Source organism: Pteropus alecto, unplaced genomic scaffold (genome assembly GCF_000325575.1).
Source record: "Pteropus alecto unplaced genomic scaffold, ASM32557v1 scaffold78, whole genome shotgun sequence".
NCBI classification, from domain to species: Eukaryota; Metazoa; Chordata; class Mammalia; order Chiroptera; family Pteropodidae; genus Pteropus; species Pteropus alecto.
Genome location: NW_006443124.1, coordinates 6,009,465 through 6,030,715, shown reverse-complemented (window position 1 = coordinate 6,030,715; position 21,251 = coordinate 6,009,465). Strand labels below are relative to the sequence as shown.

The 21,251-nt window shown below is 36.2% G+C and overlaps 1 protein-coding gene and 1 pseudogene across 1 annotated transcript; one reads left to right on the top strand and one right to left on the bottom strand.

Annotated features, from left to right (window-relative positions):
- Positions 1-5,162: 5,162 nt before the first annotated feature.
- PAIP2 (poly(A) binding protein interacting protein 2) lies at positions 5,163-21,238 on the top strand. Its single transcript, XM_006923051.3, has 4 exons — positions 5,163-5,313; positions 16,616-16,779; positions 17,778-17,957; positions 20,241-21,238. Exons 2-4 carry the CDS (start codon positions 16,642-16,644, stop codon positions 20,295-20,297), a joined length of 375 nt encoding a protein of 124 aa, XP_006923113.1. The 5' UTR covers positions 5,163-5,313; positions 16,616-16,641; the 3' UTR covers positions 20,298-21,238.
- On the bottom strand, positions 7,026-7,144 carry LOC112471952 (annotated as a pseudogene).
- Positions 21,239-21,251: the final 13 nt, after the last annotated feature.

Genomic DNA, 21,251 nt, shown 5'->3' with positions numbered 1-21,251 from the left:
GTGGGGGAAACTTTATAAATACCTTGAGTTTGTTTTGCAGCCTTTTTTCTTTTTTAAACATTACTGAAAAATTTGGGATCAGCGTATTGGGGTATCCTATGTATAATTTCATTTAAAATTTATTTATGAAGAAGGATTTCTACCCATAGAATATAATACTATCTCCTGTAAAGATTTTAAGTGGTATGATTCTAAGGAACTTTTTAAGATTATATCTTCTGAAATTTTTTTTTTTTAACGGTGATGGGGACAAAAGGAAATAATGCACTACTAAATATTACGGCAGGTATTAAGAATACACATTTTTTGCCTGGCTTAGTTCACCACAAATTTTTGGTGTCTTTGAACAGTAAAATACATTACCATGTAAAAATGAGAGGTTCATGGTGTGTAGGAGAAATCTTGCAGGAACACTGCAGAACATTTTTAAAGATCAGTAACAATTGGTAGGGTCTGTGGGCTGTTTAAGATAATTTGCAATAATGCTCCAAGCAGCTCTGTGAACTCTCTTGCTCTCCATAGAATATAACAGTATAGCTGAAAGCTCAAATATTGAATGGCAACGAGTTTGAGATTGTAGTCCCTGGCAGAGACCCTTAGCTGTTTATTGAACCTGGGCTTAAAGTGCCACTTCACTCTGATACAAGTTCAATGAATGTCAGAGGTAAGGCCAAGATACTTTTCCTTTAGACTAGTGGTTCTCAAATGTTTACATGCATCAAAATTACCTGGAGATTGAGTTGAAACATTGCTGGGCCCTCCTAGATTTTATGATGTGCTGAGCTTTGGTTAAGTCTTTTGCATTTCTAACAAATCGGGTGGTGGTGATGTCAAGTGTGGAGACGATATTTGAGAAAGATTACTTGTAGCTGAGGAAGTGTTTTTGCTAGATAATTGTAATCAGATGCATGGATTAGATATTTTTTGGAGTACTGCAAGTTTTGCTACTGTTCAAAACGTAAAAGTAAGGGAAACGCTGGTAAATAATCACCATTTGGGGGCCTGTGCAAAGCTGTTTTGTTTTGTTTTGTTTTTAGTGAGAGACACCTCATTTCAGAACCCTAGAAAACTGCTTTCCCGAGTGTATTTTTTGCTCGGAACATTAAAATCTTGTAATTTTCTGGGGACCTGGTGCAATCAGATGTTTTAAGGAAGGTTAGTGGGGCAGAAACAGTCTTTGGAATTTATTTTGCCAGAGAGTTTTTTCTTTTCCGTGTTTCTTTTTTGCTGTTACCATTCTTAATCACAACATAGGAACTAATGAAACGGCTTGATAACGGTTGAAATTTCAAGTAAATAGCAAAAGTGGAAATATCTATCATCACTGCTGATAAACTAGTTGGCTAGAGCTCAAAAGTACTAATTAAATACATGACATGCCAAAATGAGAAGACTGAAAATTCTGAGTGAGAAGGTACTATGTGAGTAATTTTTAAAAACATTAAAGAATGTCAAAATTTTTAGCTCTGACCTTTTCTGGAACTTAATAGTTACAGCCTTAAAAAGTTTTATGATTTCCATACAATTTAAAAGTTCTGTAAAAACCAGGTGTACTATAGGGTATGTGAAAAGAAAGACAATCTATTGGATACAGTAGACAAAAGTCGAACATGCCCAACTCAATAGCAGAATGTCTAATATTTTATGATCTTGGATGCCATTTCTTTGACTCTTAAAGGTTTTCCCATAGAAACTGCATTCTGATTTATTTTGTAGTGTCCTGAGAGCCCGTGGAAAGGGATTGCAGTTTAAATGATTCTTGATAAAACAAAAGGTGAAACTAGTATTAGAGACCTCCTAATTCATTTTCCTGGTTGTGGCTGCTTCTCAAGTAGAGTGTGTTTCTGACCCATTTCTCTAAGCAGCAGCTGAGCTGCACAAAACCAAAAAAGTTCTTGGCCCAGGCTGGAGAAATGGAATTGCTTCTGCCCTTCAGTGTTCCACACATGTAGGCATACACTACTTTTCTGCAGAAATTGCCTATTCCTCATCTACTTATTTTCTAAATCTTGCCTACACAAATCTGACCCACCTTTTAAGTCAGGCTAGGGTTTTTTGTTTGGTAAAATACACAACCGTTTTTTCAGTGTATGTTCAACAGTATTACAATCGTGCAACCATTACTATTACCCATCCCCATAAGTTGTGAACTATATTAAGCATCATTCATTCTCTTCAGCCCCTCACAACCACCATTATATGCTTATGATTTTGCCTACCTCATGTAAGTGAAGTCAATATTTGCCTTTTGTAACGCGCTTATTTAATACTCATTTTATATGTGATGTCGCATGTTGCAGAATTTCCTCAAAGGCTGATTAATACTCCATTGTATGTATATGCCACAGTTTGCGTATCCGTGCAGCTATTGCTGAATACTTGGCTCTTCCATTTTTTGTCAGTAATGCTGTTATGAACGTGGGTGTACAAATGATCTCTTTTGATTCCCTATTTCCAGTTCTTTTGGATATGTACCCAGAAGTAGAATTGCTGGATCATATGGTGATTCTACTTTTAATTTTCTTACAAACCCCATACTGTTTTCCATATCGGTTATACCATTTTATATTCCCACCAACAGTGCACAGGGGTTCCAATTTCACATTCTTGCCGTTTTTATTTGATAGCCATCCTAATGAGTGAAGTATTTAAAATTCACTGAAATAATTTATAGGAAAAGGTGCCAGTTACTGCTTTGTGTCTTATTGTCTATAACAGTGTTGGTACATAGGCATTTGAGGTTTGTTGAATGATGCTGTCTCACTTGAATTAAAAACATTTAGAGCAGAGACCACCTCTTACCTCCACAGTGCTAGCTAGATGTTTACCCAAGACAGTAATGCTAAGTTTTACAGATTCTGCAATTTCCACATGATACAAGTGAGCATAGGGACAAGGCCATTACCAAACTATAGAAACGTATGTCAGGCTTCATTTCAGGTATGATTTCGTTCCTGTTTATAAATGCAATTCAAGCTTTCATAGGAATTCAGACAAAAAACAAGACCCCAAATCCTTCAAAATCTGATCACCTAGAGATGTTACAGATATTGCTACTCTATCAGATAGTTGCATTTATACTCACATACCAATGTTTACATGTATGAGTTTAGAAGATTATATGTCCTGTTTTGCAGCCTGCTTTTACAAAAAGGTATTCCACACCAATGAATATGTCATCTTTTTAATAACTTTGCAATTCTTTTAACCAATTCCCTATTGATAGGCTTTGGGGTTTTTTAATGGTTTATAATGTAGCTGTTAATATTCTTACATCTTTACATATGTCCAGTGTCTTTGGTCAGACACACATTTTACATTATGACAACTCAGGTCTGCAGGAAGGTGGTAATTTAGAGGGGAAGCCTGTTCACAGCTATCTTGTGTCCTCATTACCATCCTCTTCTGATTCCTACGTCAACCTCCATTTCAAGTTAGGATTACTACCTGAACCAAACATGAATTTCTGCAGCATCTTTAATCTGGACTTCTGATGGTCCCTTTGCAGTGTCTATCTTCATCGGCAGATCATTTTTAGCCTTTGCTCTAACATTTTCCATTCACAGACCATCACCAACACCATCTAGGCATATTACGAACCCCATTTTGCAAGTGAGCAGAGGGTCCTTGTAAAGGTAGCCAGAGGATACCAAAGAAGTACTGTGGGCCCATCAAACTTCCTAATTTACAATGGTGAACTCTTAACTGTGAGCTGGAATCTGAAATTTTAACCCCTTTGTGTGTGTGTGTGAAACCATAATCTTTCAAATGGTTCAGATTAAAGTAAACCAGGATTTATCAAAGATTTTTCATTATTACTGATAGAATCAAGTGGTTTGTGTTACTAAGTAACAAATTCAATTGATCTCATGATTAGTTTCTAAAAATGTCTAGCTCAACTACAGATTATCTAAAGTCCATTTTTGATTTTGTTCCTAGTTTTCATGGTTTCCAGCCTCAGGTTGATAGTTTATCTTCCAAGTTCCTTGGATGAATTACACTCCCCAGATGTGTAAAACAGCACAGTCGTCTTCCCAGAGGTGTCTTTTCAGCAGACAAGCCAGACCCTCCCAGTTTAGAATACAGATCTGCAAACGTGGCTAACGAGGTTGATTCGGGCTATGGCAGAAAAACTAGTCATTTTTTTTGAAGCTTTGGATTGAACCAAAACAGACTTTCAATGAATGAGATGTCCCCAAAGAAGACTAGCCTTCATGGATTCAAGGCTTCCCATGGAGAGAATTTTTTTTTTAACTTTTAGTAGATATCAAAAGCATTTTTTAAATAAAATTTTTAAAAGGGTAAATTTGTCATTTTCCTTCCTTAGAGGGCAGAAATTACTAGTTTTTGTGTGTCTCAACTATCAGATATACATATTCAAACATCCAATTTCTTACACATACTGTACACTGTTCTTTGATTAGTATCTAAAAATATTGGGGCTTGCCAATAATATCAAGAAAGCATGGATTGAGTAGCGTTTGGGGATCAATGCATCCAGGTTCATGGACTAGGAAATTCTTAGACCCTGACGTCTCATCAGAAAAGTTCCACAGGCTGCTTGGGACCCATGTATTCATAATTTGCATCTGTATAAAGACCTAGCTTCAAAAAGTATGAATGTGCCTGCACGTGTCAGACTGCGGGTCTTGTAGATCAATATGCTTCTGTGAATTTGTATTAATTTGTTGTTTGTGTTTATGTTTGTGTCAGGATCTCTGAATGTGATTCAGTGCATGTCACTGTTAATGTGACCCTGTATTACGTTTGGTATGTGGGTGTTTGAGTGCGCTGTCGTTATCTAGACGTTCCTATTTGGTGTCAGGGTGTTTGAAGAAACCGTTGCTGTCTTTGAGTCTAAGTCCGTGTATCTTGTCAGGGACTTATTCAGTTCCCAGCTTGCCAACTCGTTGCATCCCATCATTCTTGAAAAATGAGCGAGTGTAGAGACACTGGCTCAGCCCCCCTCAAGTCTCCCAGAGAGAACGCGATAGGACTCCCAGTATAATCCGCGGACACCCGGGTACGCTGAAAAGGCCGTTGCGCATGCACACTTGTGCCACCTGGGAGACGAGAACTTTGAGGTCGCACGTTCTCTCGCGCGCTCTCTAGTGGCCTCGGAGAGCATCGCAGAACGAGAGGGCGGGGCCGACAACGGCGGAAGTGAAGTCACTTCCGGGCTGGGTGTTTGTTTGGACTGGAGAAGGGAGGCGGCGGGCGAAGCGCGCGTCGAGCGGGGGAGCGGCGCTGCCTGTGGAGATCCGCGGAGGCCGACCGGATTCGTTGGCTGCCGTCCCCGCTGCCGTGCACTGGGTGAGGGGTTCCCCCGGGAGGAACGGAAAGAAGGGTGTGACGGCCCTGGCGGTTCAGGGACAGCACCTCGGCGATGGCTGAGGGGCCTAGAGGGTCCCCTGGGTTGTTGGCCACTTAGCCCCATATGGTCTTCTTTATTCCTTGCCTCTTTCAGCTGAGTCTGAAAGATGATCATGGACCTCTTTAGTTTCTTTATTCTCTGAGAAATGGCCGTCGCTTTTTTCTCATTGTCATTATTATTTATGATTTGGATCTCGCAGGACTTTATCCGGGTCTTCGGTGGCGCGCGAGGGTTGCCGGGATGGCACGTTCTCGCGTCCCCACCTCTCTCCAGTCCCTTCACACACGCACCCCTCCGGTACCCTTTTCCCCTGCCCCCCACGGCCGCCTCGGCAACAAAGCTCATTGTTTCTCCCCACTTTACGCCTGCGCGTCGCCACGCGCAGCCTCTACTTGCTGCGCGTGCGCGCTTCTCCCGAAGCTGGGACCGGGGAAGAGAAAGGGGCGGAGGGACTGTCGGGCTGACGAGAGTTCTCGGGGAGCTTTCTGCCACTACCCACGGGCCTGTACCTTTGTGATTCCCTTTTTCCTGTTTCTTTCTCCCTTACCCCTTATTTTTAGTTGTATTGTATCCCATGCTCCAGAGCGGAGAGCCTTTGGGTTACTGGAAATCCCTACTCCCCGGGAGGGTTTTGAGCCAGATGAACTTTTAAGGGCCCATCCAATTCACATTCTTTGATTCTGGTCACCTTACTTTTAATTTCTGTCTACTACTTTGTGCTTACTCCCCACCACCACCAAAATATATATATGGCTTGTAGTTAAGTTTGTTTTTGAAGACATTTGTTGAAGAGGCCAGCAATAGTATTTTCCGGTGACCAAAAAGGAAGCTTTTCTGCTTCCTTTTGTTGTCTTGTCCCAGCTTTTGCAGCCCCGTCACCTCACAGAAACCGCAAACTCTAGAAAGCATTTGGCTTCCAATTTGCCATGGGAGAAGATCTAACAGCTGACAGCTTTGGGTATTTAACAGATGACAAATTCCCATTTTGCGTGTGCTGGCTAATTTTGTCTTGTACCTGGGTGGCATAATTTTTCACAAATTGCATTTGAGCAGTTGATCAGGTGTTGGTTTGCATTTTCATTAAATAGCCTCGAAATTTCATCCGTTGCAGGTTATGTTTACAAATAAGCAAAAAGGATTTTTAATGAGACTCCACCCAGTGCTTCTGTTTCCAGTTATGAAAGAGGAAATTTGGGGCATATTACCCTGTTTATGCTACTTGTTAATTGTAAGCTTGAACAAAACTTATTTTTTTCTCACAAATAAGTGTGACAAAAATAGGTTAACTACAAAAATTATAGCCTATTTGTTTCTTTAAGGGATGGGAATTAGGTGATGGAGACTCACTGTAATGGTTAAAGGCTTGGAAGCTTGGCTGTTTTTATTATAGTATGTTGCATATTGTTCCTTAAAAAGCTCAAATTGACGTAGGTAATTTCTACCTTATTTGGGACAGAATAAGTTTATAGTAGGCTTTTTATTTTATTTTTTTCATTAAGCACTCTGCACCTTATTCAGCTTTACTCTTTAAGACCCTAGAGAGTGATGTTCCAGTTTTTTATTTTTTTAAGTGAGGCAACCCTTGGTTGACCTCATTATGAGAACCTTGTCAGTTTACAATCCCTTATTTTATTTATTTTTTTACTTTTTACGCCTACAGCACCTGGTCTTCCTAGGTGGTCTCCCATCCAAGTACTAACCAGGCCCAGCCCTGCTTAGCTTCCAAGATCAGACAGGATCAGGCTTGTTCAGGGTAGCTTGGCCGTAGCCGATGTTCCAGTTTTAATAAAAAATGTAAACATTTGTAAAATGTCTTCTGTTAGCACAGCAATTTCATGGATATTGTGGAAATTAATTAAAAGAAGTTGGAAAATAAGGTGCTTCCCCCTTTCTTTTTGTGCTTTTACATATTCTTATAATTTACAAACTGTTTCCACATTCATTATTATAACAACCTTGAAATAGGCAGAGCAAGTTTTTTCTTGCCCATTTTGAAATTAAAGAAACAGAAATTTGAGAAATTATTTTTGTTTTATTAGGCACATACTTCTGTGGTACTTAGAAATGCCAAATATTGTTCTAAGTGCTTTTACAGGTATTTAATCTCTGATGTCCACATGTGGTAAATACTACCTACTAAAGATAACAAATGAGATATGTGAAGTAACTTGCCCAATGTTACACAGCTAGTAAGAGCTGAAATTCAAATCCTAGTAGTCCAGAGATTATGTGCTCTTAACCATTATATTAGGCTGCCTGTGATTTAGTGGCATATCCAGGATACTGTAGGTGGTTATTGGCATATCTAGGATTTGAACCTAGTCTAAGATTAAAATTACCCAAGTTATTCCCTTTGTAATCTGGACCACTGTGTTGCACAGGTGCCTTAATAGTTTGCATTTGATACAGCCTAATGTTCAGTTTCAGTAATTCAGTCTTTTCCCCCCTAATTTTCTCATTGTTTAAAGCAGTTGTTACCCAGTAAGGTAGCTACTAAGCACCTGTGTCTATCGAGCACTTGAAATGTGGCAGGTGCAACTGAAGAACTGAATTTTTAATTGCATTGAATTTTAATTCATTTAAATTTAAATGGTCATGTAGATAGTGGTTACTACATTGGATGGTGTTTCTGATGTGCTTTGAGTTTTTCTCAGAAGTGATGATAGGTAGTGCTGAGCGATCCTTACTCTCACCTGATCACCCTTGTTATAGCAGTTGAGGTTAGGGTTATAGTCTTTGGGATTTTTCTGTGACATTGTTTCACTCCTACAGGTTTTTGTACTAGTGATTTTTTACCTAATACCTTGCAGTGGCAACATTTAATTGCTCTAAATGTTTAATAAGCACCAAGATAGATAATACCACTATGTGCCAGGCTCTCTGCCTAGGTACTACTATTCTGATTCATTTTACAGCTCGAGAACCTGAGACACAGGGATCCAAAGCTCATATTAAATCATTACTTTATATTGCCAAACATTAAAACAAAAAATTCAATGCTGCTCACAAACTTTTGAGTGGAAAACAAGCTAATGCAAAAAATTCTTTATCTTTTCTCATTAACTTCTAAAGAATCAACTAGTTTGCTAAAAACATATATATATATACACATATATATATGCAAAAATGTGAAGGAGTCATAATAATTCAAAGTAGAATCCAAAGGAATAAGAAAAGGTGGTTATCTCTGTGGAGTCAGATCAATGAAAGAGACCAAAGAAACCTTTATTTGAATTTTAACGAGAATTCATTCTTAAGAGGTGAAACTGGAGAGAAAGTTTCTAAAACTTAAAAGATATCTATATTTTAAAATTCTGTAGAGAATATAAAATGGATACTGCTGGAAACCAGTATGTGTAAGAGGCATTTCAAGAGGGTAAAAAACAGCTGAAGATAGAGTTTGTAGATTGAAAGTGCCAGACAGCATTAATTAGGAAAAAAAGTCTCTCACCTAACCAAAATCTAGTGAAATTTCTGAATTTAAGTGTTAAACACTCATATTATGCTTTCAGTAAACAAGATGTTTACCAAAAAAAGAAAATTAGTTTTGTGCACCAGTGAAAGCTGGAGTGTTTGTAGATTATTGACAGAAGTCTAAGTCTGTCCCCATTGAATTATTAAACTACAAAGGCAAAAGACATTTTCAGACATGCAGTACCTTAGATATCCTTAAGTAACATGTAGAAGAACTATTAAAACAGATGTCAAGTTAGGGGAAGATGATGAATAAAAGAAACTGGTCAGCAATAAATCTTGTAAAACAAATAGATGATAATGTGAATTGTAAGTGTTAAATTTTAAGACTTGTTTAAAGAGATATATACTGATAGGGAAAACCTAATACTATAGATCCAGCAGTGCGGGAGGAAGCTGATAATAAAATCATTCTAAAGGTCTTGCCTTGTCTGGGAGCAGGGACCCAGTTGCATACACTGAAGGAGGAAAAGCATTTGAATGTCTTGAATGGGTTAGGAGTGTACAAAGTATATTTTTAATTGACAGGGAAAGTATTTAAATCTCTTTAATTTCACAGTAGATGCAAGTCAAATCATTATGCTATATATCTTAAACAGTGCTCTGACATCAATCATATCTCAAACTGGAAAAAAACACTATAATTCTTCAGTCACAGAAAGTATTTTAACCCATTTAAGAAAGGAAAATAAACATTACAGGAATAGAGTATAAAAAGAAACTAAACATGAAATTATGATGGAAAACGTAAAACCAAACATCAGTTATCAAAAATGTGAATCCCCTATGAGACAGATTGGGTCAAATAATCAACATAGTAGAGGGCTTGAGTATATCACTTTTAGAATTTATTTTTGTACCTTAGAAATAACACATTTTTCCCTTTAGGCCTATGGAACATTTTGGAAAAATCAATCATAGTTGTCTGCAATCAAAACTGTAATAAATCCCCAAAAGTAAAGGTTTTTCTGGCATTTTATAACGTAATAGAAAGAAATCAGGACATCAGAAGGTAACCAAAAGAACTTGAACATAAACATGGAAATAAAGGAAAATATTGTGCCAAATCTATGGGTCAATATAAATTAAATAATTGGTAATTGCCTAAAATTGGTAAGACCTATATTCTATATAAAAACTTACAGGAGAAACTTATACATACAAATTTTCTGTGAAAGTTTGAAAACGAACATGTTTGTCAATTTGAAAAAGCAAAACTTGGCTGAAATTAAGTAGAAAAAGTAAAGTGTGAAAACTGAAATTAATAAAATAAAAATAAGTAGAAAAGATCAGTAAGACCAAAAGCAGGGGTTTTGTTTATTAAAGTTGAATTTTTTAATAGATAATTTATTCAAAACATAAGATATGACAAAAATATCTCTAGTCACCTCGTTCTCCCTGTAGGCATCCAGTATTCTCAGTTTTTTTAACGGCTCTTATTGAATTATAATTCACAAACCATGCAATTTACCCATTTAAAGATGTGCAGTACTTTTTGAGTATATTCACAGTTGTGCACTCATCACCACAGTTAATTTTAGTATGTTTTCATTACCCCAAAAAAGAAAGCATGTACCCCTTAGCTTTCATACAATGTGTGGTCCTTTGTGACTGACTTCTCTCACTTACCTTTTCTTTTCATTGTTCATCCATGATATATCAAGTATTTCTTTTTATTGTTGAGTACTATTCCATTGTATGATCATACCACATTGTATTTATTCATTTATCAGCTGAGGGACTTTTGCGTTTTCACTTTTTGGCTATTATAGTACAAGTTTTTGTGTAGTTATATATTTTCTAGCCATTCTAGTATAAAGTGATGTCTCATTGTGATTTTGATTTGCATTTCCCTAACGGTTGATGATGTTGAGCTCCTCTGTATGTGTATTGGCCATTTGTATGTCCTTTGGAGAACCATCTATTTAAGTTCTGTGCCCATTTTAAATTGGGTTGTCTTTTTAGTTCTTTATACATTCTAGATATGTTCTTCTAATCATACGATTTGCTGCTTAGTTTCTTTTATATGTTTTCAGATTCTGTGCCTTTGTAAACCATGAACACACACACAGATCCCCCTCTTTTACATATATGAATTTATTACACACACTGTTCTGCAAATTGCAAAACTGGAATTTTTTTTCCCTAAGATAAGTCCCTGGTAGGCCTAATAGAGGAAAAGAGGAACATAAAGTCAAATTAGCTATGGCACAGAGGAAATTAGAAGTTACATTCTGTGCAAATTACATTCTTTGTCATTATATGTAACAATTGAAATTCTGGAGAAAATAAAATTGTAGTGAAATATAAATTATTATAGTTAACCAAAGAGGTAGGAAACCTGAATAGGCCAATCATAACAAGAAAAAACAAAATTAAAGCTTGTTAAAGATGTAGTAGTTTAACTATTACCAAGCCATGTAAGTTTAGATTCATTTACCTTCAGGAATCAAATCACATAATTTCTGTTATTCAAACTATTCCTGAATATAAAGATGGAAATTTTCTTGTTTATTTATGTTCGAAAGCTATTTTCTGCAAGGGTCTAGCATTCTGGGGTTGCAGTTATTTTCTTTCATTGTAGTCTTTTGCTTTTCATTGTTGAAAACCAGCTGATTTTTCTTATCACTTTTCTAAAAATGTCCTTTTGTTGGTTTGTTTTTGCTTTTAAGAATTCTCTTTAATATTCTGCAGTTTGACTGTAATGTATCTTGATTTGTATCTATTTATCTTATTTCGAGATTCTCAGGCTTCTTAAACATGTTGCTTGATGTCTTTCATCAGATCTAGAATATCCAGATCCTGCATCTGCCTCATTTTTTTTCTTCTGGAACTTGGTCATTCTCACTGTGCCCCTTACATTGCTGGAACTCTTTTTTGTAATTTTCTCTCTTTTTTTTCTTTGATATTTTCTGAGTCATGTTTATTTTCTAGTTTTTATTGTATCTAATCTACTACCAAAACTATTACATTTTTATTTGTTGTGATTTCTATATATGTAGAAATTTTGTTTGTCTCTTTTTCAAATCTGCTGTGTACTCTTTATACTTTACTGTTCTCCAAAGATATTTTTGAGCTTTATATGCAATAATTATGTCCTTTTTTAATCTGTGTTAGTTACATTATCCCAATTTCGAAGTCTGCTATGGTCTGATTATACTTTCTGTAAATTGTACTGCTTCTTGCTCGTTGTGTCTTGTTTTTTCCTTCTGGGTTTGGTTATCTTTAATCATATACTATTCATTGCCCTTGAAAACTTATTTGTGGAGGTCCTTAAAGCCTAGAATGAAGATGCTTTCCTCCCAAGGAATTTAACATTTGCTTTTACTAGGCACTGGGGACACTACCAATACAGGACTGCTTCATACTCAGTTCACGGCTTGGGATGTTCTGGATTTCCCAGGTGATGACAATTTATTCCTCTCATCCATAGTGGGAGCCTCCCACCTTTTTCTCTTGATTTGCTTGATGAAGAGTGGGGGGCTACTTTTGGTTTACCCTTACTCAGAGCGTATAGCCCTTTAGGGTCCCAGCTTAGAATGAGAAGGATTTTCTTTTCATTTTTCCACTTTGACTTCTGTGCTTCTTGCCCCATAAAGCATCCAAGGAATTAACCTAAAGAAGCTTAGTGGGAAGAAGCTCTCAATGCAAAGGCAGCTTCAATGTTTAAAAGTTCTGCTTCACTCTCTGAATTCTCACTTTACTTTCTTGTCAACACTTTCATGCTTTTAAGGATTTCTTGTAAAATATGTCATTCAACACTTTTAGTTTTTAGTAGAAATATTAGTTCGAATGATCTAGCCCACCATTGCTAAAAAGAAGTCCCGATTTGTTTACATTTTTAGGAATTAAACCAATTTCCAGTAAATACACTGTCTTCTTGGCCAAAAGACTTAATAGAAAAACATCAGTCCTGATCAAGTTGCAAAATTTAATAAAATTCTAGTTAGACTATTATGGACCAAATGATTCTAAAGTTCATATGAAGAATAAATATTAAAGCTTTTCTTCCCAAAGAAAGATGGAGAAGGGAGTTGTACTACTAGAGAGTAAAACTTACTGAAAGGCTACTGTAAACTCTCTTGGTATTTTCTATTCAATGAAACAGCATTCTTACAGTTTCCTTAGTTCATTGTACATGGTTTCCTCTAGCTCTTTGAACATTCTTAAAATACCTGATTTAAAGTCTTTGTCTAATAAGTCCGATGTCTGGGCTTCCTCAGGACAGTTTCTATTTTTTTTTCCTACATATAGGCCATATGTTCCTATTTCTTTGCGTGCTTCAAAATTTTTTGTTGAAAACTGGGCATTTTGAATATTATAATGTGGAAGCTCTGGAAATCACATTCTCCCCTCTCCCCAAGGTGGTTGTTTTACTTGTCATAGTTTGTTTTGTGACTTTTCTAAACTAATTTTGTAAAACTTTGTAATCTCTTTTGTGTGTGGCCATTGAAGTCTCTGTTCCATTAGCTTAATGGTCAGCTAGTTACTTAAAGAGACTTTTTTTTCAATACCTGTAAACAAAAACCAAAATTCTCCCAGTCTTTGCAGATAGACTGTAGTGTATGTTGAGGCACACCTTCAACACGCAGGTGGTTTACCACTCTTTTAGCTTTCACTTTTTTTTCAGAGCCATAGGTAAAAGTGTTGTAGGGTCTTCTCAGGTCTTTTCTGAGCACACTCCCAGCACTGGGCATACACATGGCCTACTAGGTTTCCCAGAATATGCTGGAGTTTTCAAAGCCCTTATTCCCAAAGCACCTCCTTCACCAGCCTTTCCTCCCAGGCTTTTTGCTTTGCCTGTTGTTTGCCCCAAATGTTATTTCTTGGCCTGGGCAATATTGGGTACTACATTTGTCTTTAACTGTTTTCAACATAGGCAAAACACTTTTAAATTGTAAACTTTATGGTATTTGAATTATATATTCAAGTTTTTAAAATAGCAAACACACAAAGGATGCACTATAAAGAACGTGATCCAAGAAGGGTCAAGAACAGGACATAGAAGATAATTTTAAATCCAATACATTACCTTTTATTAGAACACGTTGTGTTCAGTAATTTTACATCTGTCAATGTTCTGAAAGTAAATGATCCTTAACCCTCTCGTTTTCACTTGACTTGCTGTAGCCAGAAATCTGGCCAGTTGTTCCTTCCCTTAACTATAGAAGATTAGTGCCCAGGCTCTAGTTCATTCTTTTTGACTTCAGTTATGATTTATTTCCCAAATACTGCTTGACAAAGTAATTTCATTTATCATCCTTCATAGACTTTCACTGGGACCTATAGCAGATCCACAGGTTGTTTGATGACATGATAATAGGCAAAAAGAAGACCGAGGGTCTTGTCAAATGCAGGGATCGGGCCCTTGCTATAAGCAAAATATAAGCACTGTTTATATTTTGTTACTGGTTGGCATCAAATAAGGAGGGAGGGAGTCCCTTGGGATTCCCAGATATAGAATTTGCTGAAGCAGATTTTTCATTGTTTTACATAAGCTTTGCTCATAAAATATATGGAAAACACTTTTCTTTAAAAATTTTTTACATTTGTATTAGATTGACTTTAGTCACCCGAAAGCCTATTTTAAAATAAATTAGAAATATTTCTAGGTGGACATGTCTCACATAAAGAATTGCTACTTAACTATTCAATGCATTTGAATTTTGATTATCCTATATCAAACATGATTTTTGCTGTTTTTAATTGAGATATGTCACTTGTTAAAATTATGGTCTTCTGAAAGGATTTGGTGGGTACAAGTTGGAATAGGATACATGTTGGGAAAATAATAATGAAAAGCTGTTCTAAATTGGGGGAGTTTTTTTGTTTCTTGTTTTAATGCCTTCAGGACCCAGCCTTCCTAGGTAATCTCCCATCCAAGTACTTACCAGGCCCGACCCTGCTTAGCTTTTGAGTGGGGTATCTTTAAACATAGTTTAATGATTGTTTCAATGCAGAGTAAACAAAGTTCTATCCAGTTGCAAAACAGGATTGTCCACTGCTTTTCATAATATTTGAGGTTAACATAAAATGTAATTCATTTAAGGATCATCATATAAATGTTTGGTAGCCTGAAATATAAGAATGAGTAATTTTCTTTAGAGAAACATTGCTTTTTAGTGAAAACTTTTTATCGAAATAAAGGGTTTATTTCATCCAAGATTAATGATAAATAAAAATATCAAAGATATCCATTGTCCATTTTCTGTTTTGTCTGCTTTCACAGTGCCTCTGTTTCCTAACCCAAATGTTTTCTTTCTACCCACACCCTAGCACATAAATTTCAGAGTCTGTCTCTGCTTCTTTCATATACATACAACAGTAACTAGGGCAGAAGTTATCAGTAATTTGTAGTTTGAGGATCTCTTAATAACTAAAAATGTCACTACCAGATGCTACTGTCATTAATATTCAGTATTTGAAAAAAATACATGTGTGTTATGATAGGACCTCCTATCCCCAGCTTAGAGAATAAATTCATATTATATTAACAGTTATGAATTTTTACTAATTTCCCCTTAAGGATAAGTCCATAAAATAAATTTAAAGAGCCAGGCAGTACAGATAGAGCAAGTCTCTCCCTGAACCTTAGTCCAAGGAAGAAACTACTAGTAAGAGACTTTAGTTTTTGTGTTTTACTTCATTTTAATAACTTCATTTTATTTTATTCTATTATTTTTGTTTGTTTGTTTGTTTGTTTAAACTCTATTCTCATATTGGGTATGCTGTTTTCTTCCTTTGGTACAAGTCACACTACTGTTTGAATTTATGTACAGGTAGCTCTTTTTGTGTTGTAAACCCATTTATAGCAGTTTTAGACTTAATGTATTGGTAGAATATTGTAGAATCTAAAACTTCATGCTTTGAACTTTTAGCCTGCAGTGTTATCAATTAGGCTAGAAGCTGTTATCATCTACAGACATACCTCAGCTATTGAAGGTTCCATTCCAGACCACAATAAAATGAGGTATACCTGTATTGAGTAGAATAAGAAAGCAAACCTAATGTATTAGATACTGCTTTTACTTACATGAAGAGGTTAAATGATACAGAGGTGGTGGTTGTACAACAAGATGGATATACTGAAAAAAAGGTCGGATGCCTGAAATTCATTGTACAATGGGGAAATGCAGACATGTAGGAGCTTCATATGGACCCAGAGATAAGCAAATACAGTGACCTTTGAGCAACAGAGGAGTTAGAGGTACCCATCTTCCACACAGTCGAAAATCTGCTTGTAACTACCGTGAGCCCTCCAAATGCACGGATTCCCAGCTGTGGAGTTGACTCTTGATAACGTGGGTTTGAACTACACTGGCCAGTTGAACTGCAGTCGAAAAAAATCTGTGTATAAGTTTGAACCCTCACAGTTCAAACCCATGTTGTTTAAAGATCAGCTGTAGAGTGGGCTACAAAGTCGAGATATCCAGAGCTATATCTTGGCACTGAGGGACTAAGAAGTTATTAAAAATCTGTTTTCACTTTCAATCTCTGGGTTTTTAAATATTTTTTAAAGCAGAATTTGCTTTTCATAAAGTCACTTGATGACTTAACTCTTCCAGACCACCCATTTAAGCAATTGATTACCTTCACTGCTATCTGAAAACATTAGATGAATATAGGCTGTTGTCATCTAAGTTCTTAAACATTAAAATCATTTGGGGAAAAAAATAATTTCCAATCGCCCAATTATCATGTGCATGGTAATAATAGATGCTCACTAAGAAAAAAATCACTAACTAAAATAACTGTTGTTGCTTTAAGGTTAAAAACGACAACTAACGCCAACCATGAAAGATCCAAGTCGCAGCAGTACTAGCCCAAGCATCATCAATGAAGATGTGATTATTAACGGTCATTCTCATGAAGATGACAATCCATTTGCAGAGTACATGTGGATGGAAAATGAAGAGGAATTCAACAGACAAGTTAGTTTTGTGTACTAATATGTTCTTTTTCATACCCCAGAGAATCCTCAAATGATGTACTTGCTTCCTGAAATGTATTTTTTATCTGGTCCCCTATATATGAAATATATGGATTTATGTGCAGCCAGTCCTGTTTTATCTGGATGCTGATTACTACCAGGTTAGGGAGCCTTTTTCAGAGATTCAGCTTCTGGAAGACTAGGGTGGGGCCTGGGAAACTCGTTTTTTAAAAGCTCCCAGATGGTTCCATTGAGCAATTAGGTTTGGAAACCACTGCCTATACCAGTCATATTGCTCTATTGCAGTGAAAGTCAAGAGAATAGAAATCAGGAGCAGATGGGCACAGGTACTAACTAGGGTGTAGAATTATTCTGTTTTTCACATGAGGTTCTCTAATCAGCCTGAAATATCTGACACCACACTTCTCTTTAGAGAACTTTCTTACATTGATAAATGTTGTCTTTTATTCCCATATTTCTGGCATCTCTTCCCATCTTCTAACAGTTTCCTCCCTGATATGGCTTTGATAGTAAGTAGCCAACTTGATTTTACCATATCCAATGATGCATATTCAAGAATAAAACAATGTAGTCTTACTTCAGTGAAACTCAGTTGGCTTTTTTTTTTTTTAATTACCCATATCCTGACACTACCCTCTAAAATTTTTTTTCAGTCATTTTGGGTAGGTTTAGGGTTTATATAGTTTAAAAGTATCACAGGTAATTCTGACATGCATTCCTCAGTGAGAGCACTCTTTATTACTTCTTCCCCTCCACCCTCAGTGCAAAAAAATATATAGTCTGCTAAGACAAGTAAAGACATAAAACTCTAAACAGATCTTCTCAGGTCTTATGGTAAACATTTTTTTTTCCTTAGGACACAAGCAGAAGAGGAAGTACGACATTATGTTTTTAAATGGTTCAAGATATTTTTAAGCTGTTCCTAGTGATGTCTTACCAAATGTGCTATAAATTATCCTTTATTTATTATAAATCCAGATAGAAGAGGAGTTATGGGAAGAAGAATTTATTGAACGCTGTTTCCAAGAAATGCTGGAAGAGGAAGAAGAACATGAGTGGTTTATTCCAGCTCGAGATCTCCCACAAACTATGGACCAAATCCAAGACCAATTTACTGACCTTGTTATCAGTGATGGCTCTTCTCTGGAAGATCTTGTGGTAAAAAGTTATTTTTCATCTTTTTAAAACGTAGCTCATCTTTCCCATAAGTGGAAAAGCCAGCAACCATCTGTTTAAGAAGAGTTCTACATCTCTTCCCCTTCAGAAATTGTAAAATGCTTTTTACTATGGAAGTAGAGGCTTCCCAGTCTCACTTATGACATGGAGTGACTTCTGGAAACCCTCTGGATTTAGTCTGAGACTACTAACAGACTTCTTGCCACTGCTTTTAGTTTTGATAACTATGTTGCCCTAGGAGACATAAATGTCTTAAAGCATTAATTCAAAAAGTACACAGTATGTCTATGTGACTTACCTATACAAAAAAGTAGCTTAACGGAGAGGTATTCTTTAAGTTTGTCTTAAAACATTTGATGATTTTTGCAAATTTTTATCTGAAAGGTAAAATTTGGGAATTTTTTTTCCTGAATTCAAGAAATCCAGGATTTTCATTGAGTTAACCATAACTCCTCTTGGAACTGTGTTTTAATAAGGACTTTTACAAGCTCTTGACAGAAAAGAACACAAACCTATTTTCATTTTTAGTTATCTCAGTGTCTGACGATATATTTGTAGTAAAAGGTTTTTTTTGTTTTTTAGGAATTTTAATTACTAATCATCAGTACTAGAGTAGAACCTAATGAGTCCACTGAAATTAAGATAAAATAATTTAAAGTCAGAATGTTAACCTGTGCATAGTCTCTAGTTGCTTCTACAGGATCTCTGGAATTTACCCCTAAACTCTGAAGTATTTTTTGTAATTGTCTTCTGTTCACTGTGCGGTGATTTTTTAACCTGGCTGTGTATCATAATTACTTGTGAAGCACTGAAAACAAACAAAAAGTTCCTCAGCTACATCCCAGACCTGCAGAATCAGTCATCTAGGCATGTTTGTTTTTAAAAACTACTCCTAGAGCATACTGCCAGCCTATCAGGCATTTGGAAAACATTCTTCTAAAGAGCTGTATAGAGATCACTGAAATTTAGTTTACATTGTGGTATAGCCTTTGTCGTAGTAAACGACAGTAACTAATTGAGCAGATGTGTGATATGAATATTCTGTTAGGATATGCTTGCTTATGGCTACATTAGTCACTCCACAAATAATCCTGGTTGCTCTGATGAGTAAAGCTCTTGGTTGGGGGTCATATGTAACTTTAATCTGCAGCCAAGATAAATCCATTATCTAGAAACTGGTTTGTTTGACTTAGTCTATTTGAGATTACTTTAATTCCTTCTCATTCTTTTGTAGCTGCCAAAAGATTGCATTTTCAAGAACACTGCTTTTTTACTTAAACCTCAGTTTTAAAGTTTATATATATTTCTCTTGAGAGAAGGGAGACTATGTCCTGTACAAGGAAATGGTTGTGTATAAATTATGAAACCATAAGATTAAGTTATTGCGCCAGCGTGCTGTTTAATGTGCTTGGTCTTGAAGTAAGTGACATAGAGGGCTCAGAATCATTCTAAAATCCTGCAGCATGCCTACATTTCTAGCCCTGGAATCTGTTCTGGTTTCCTTTCATCTTTTTCAGCTTGCATTCCAATATGTGGTAGAGGAAAGTTGCCAGCTATTCCCTATATGCTGACATGTCTCTTTATGAAAGTAAAGATGCAGAGATATAGAATAATGGTGGTACATGTCTGTAAGGCTCTCAGACTCTTCTTCCGCTGGAGTCCCAGGGAGAGCGACTTTGTCAGGCTTACATAGGAAGTTAGTTAGGGGCAGAGCTGGGATTCCAACTTAGGCCTTCTGGCTCCCCATGTAGTTTTCTTGTTATATACTTGGTTTCCTGTGGGAATTAGAATACAGCAATTGTTGGAAAACAGCACTGTATTTTCAGTGAGGATCATAAAGTAAAATTAATACATAAACAGTTCCCCAGTCACTTTAATCATCATTTCAACACTTGTTTAATATTTTTGCATGATATAAAACTGTTTAAAGAAAGTCAGGTATCATAGCTAAATGAACAGAATTGCATGTTCTGTTACACTTAATTTATGTGAAGTTAGTGGGTTTCTGGTTACACTTAAGCAAGTTTAATTTCAATTCCTACTTTGTCCTTATAAAGTTGATAAAATTTGATACAATACATATATCTTACATCTGGTTCCTGCTTTTCCTGGCATAGATTTTTTGGGTTAAATTTAACTATGAGTTCTTGCTTTTGTCTTGTACTTTTTGGAAGATGTTTTTGCATGTGGATCTGGGTTGAATGCTTCTGAGTATCTGAAGCCATCTGTTAATGAACTTGCTTTTTTTATGTACTTATTTTCCAGGTCAAGAGCAATCTGAATCCAAATGCAAAGGAGTTTGTTCCTGGGGTGAAGTACTAAAATATTTGAGTAGACGGGGCCCTCTTTTGGTGGATGTAGCACAATTTCCACACTGTGAAGGCAGTATTAGAAGACTTAATTGTAAAAGCTCTCTCTTGTCACTGTGTTACACTTATGCATTGCCAAAGTTTTGTTAGTCTTGCATGCTTAATAAAAGTGCTGAGACTGTTATTAAGTTAAAAGCTGTCAAACATTTACTGAAATAGAATTGGCCCCATGGCTTGATGTGAAGACAGCAAGGAAAGAAGCACCAGTCAAGTTGTAACAAAGCACCAAATTAAATGACTTCTAAATCTTAGTGAATTTTCTTTTTTGAGGCTAAACTGGTCTCTTAAGGTTAACACTTGTTAGTGTCTAAACTTAATGAGTAAATTAAGCTCTAGGTGTTAAGCAGATTTCTCAGTTTAGACTTAAATTTGCATTTGTCTCCATCAAAAAGAATCTCCTGAAGAAGCTTTATTACTTAATTTGAAAAAATACATTGTAGATAAGTATGTCTTTGGTACTGAGGTTACAGGGTAGTGATCAGATTAGAACTAGTCCTGTTCTAATGGCATGTTATGTAAGAAATACTGAATTCTCCTACTGTTACATCTGAGGAAGTATGTGATTTGAGAATTGTATCTTCTGAGGAGTCACTGCATCATAGCTATGCCTGCGTGAAGTCTAACATTTGACCAACTCATAATCCAGTTGAACAAAGAAATTGTAACACGTGATTTGAGTGGTGCTTTTCCTTGCTTTGTTAACTATCACTACAATAGTCTGCAGCACAACTTTTCTTTTAACAAAGCTAGAACAGTTTTGGCTTCTTAAACTTCATATTTGGGTAGGTTAAGCTGCCATACGTGTTCAGTGTGAATAGTGTTTAAGTTGAAAATATTGTAAAAAAATTATATTTTTTCAAAAATATTTAAAAAAATAAATAATAGTAGAACTGAGCTGATGGTTGTG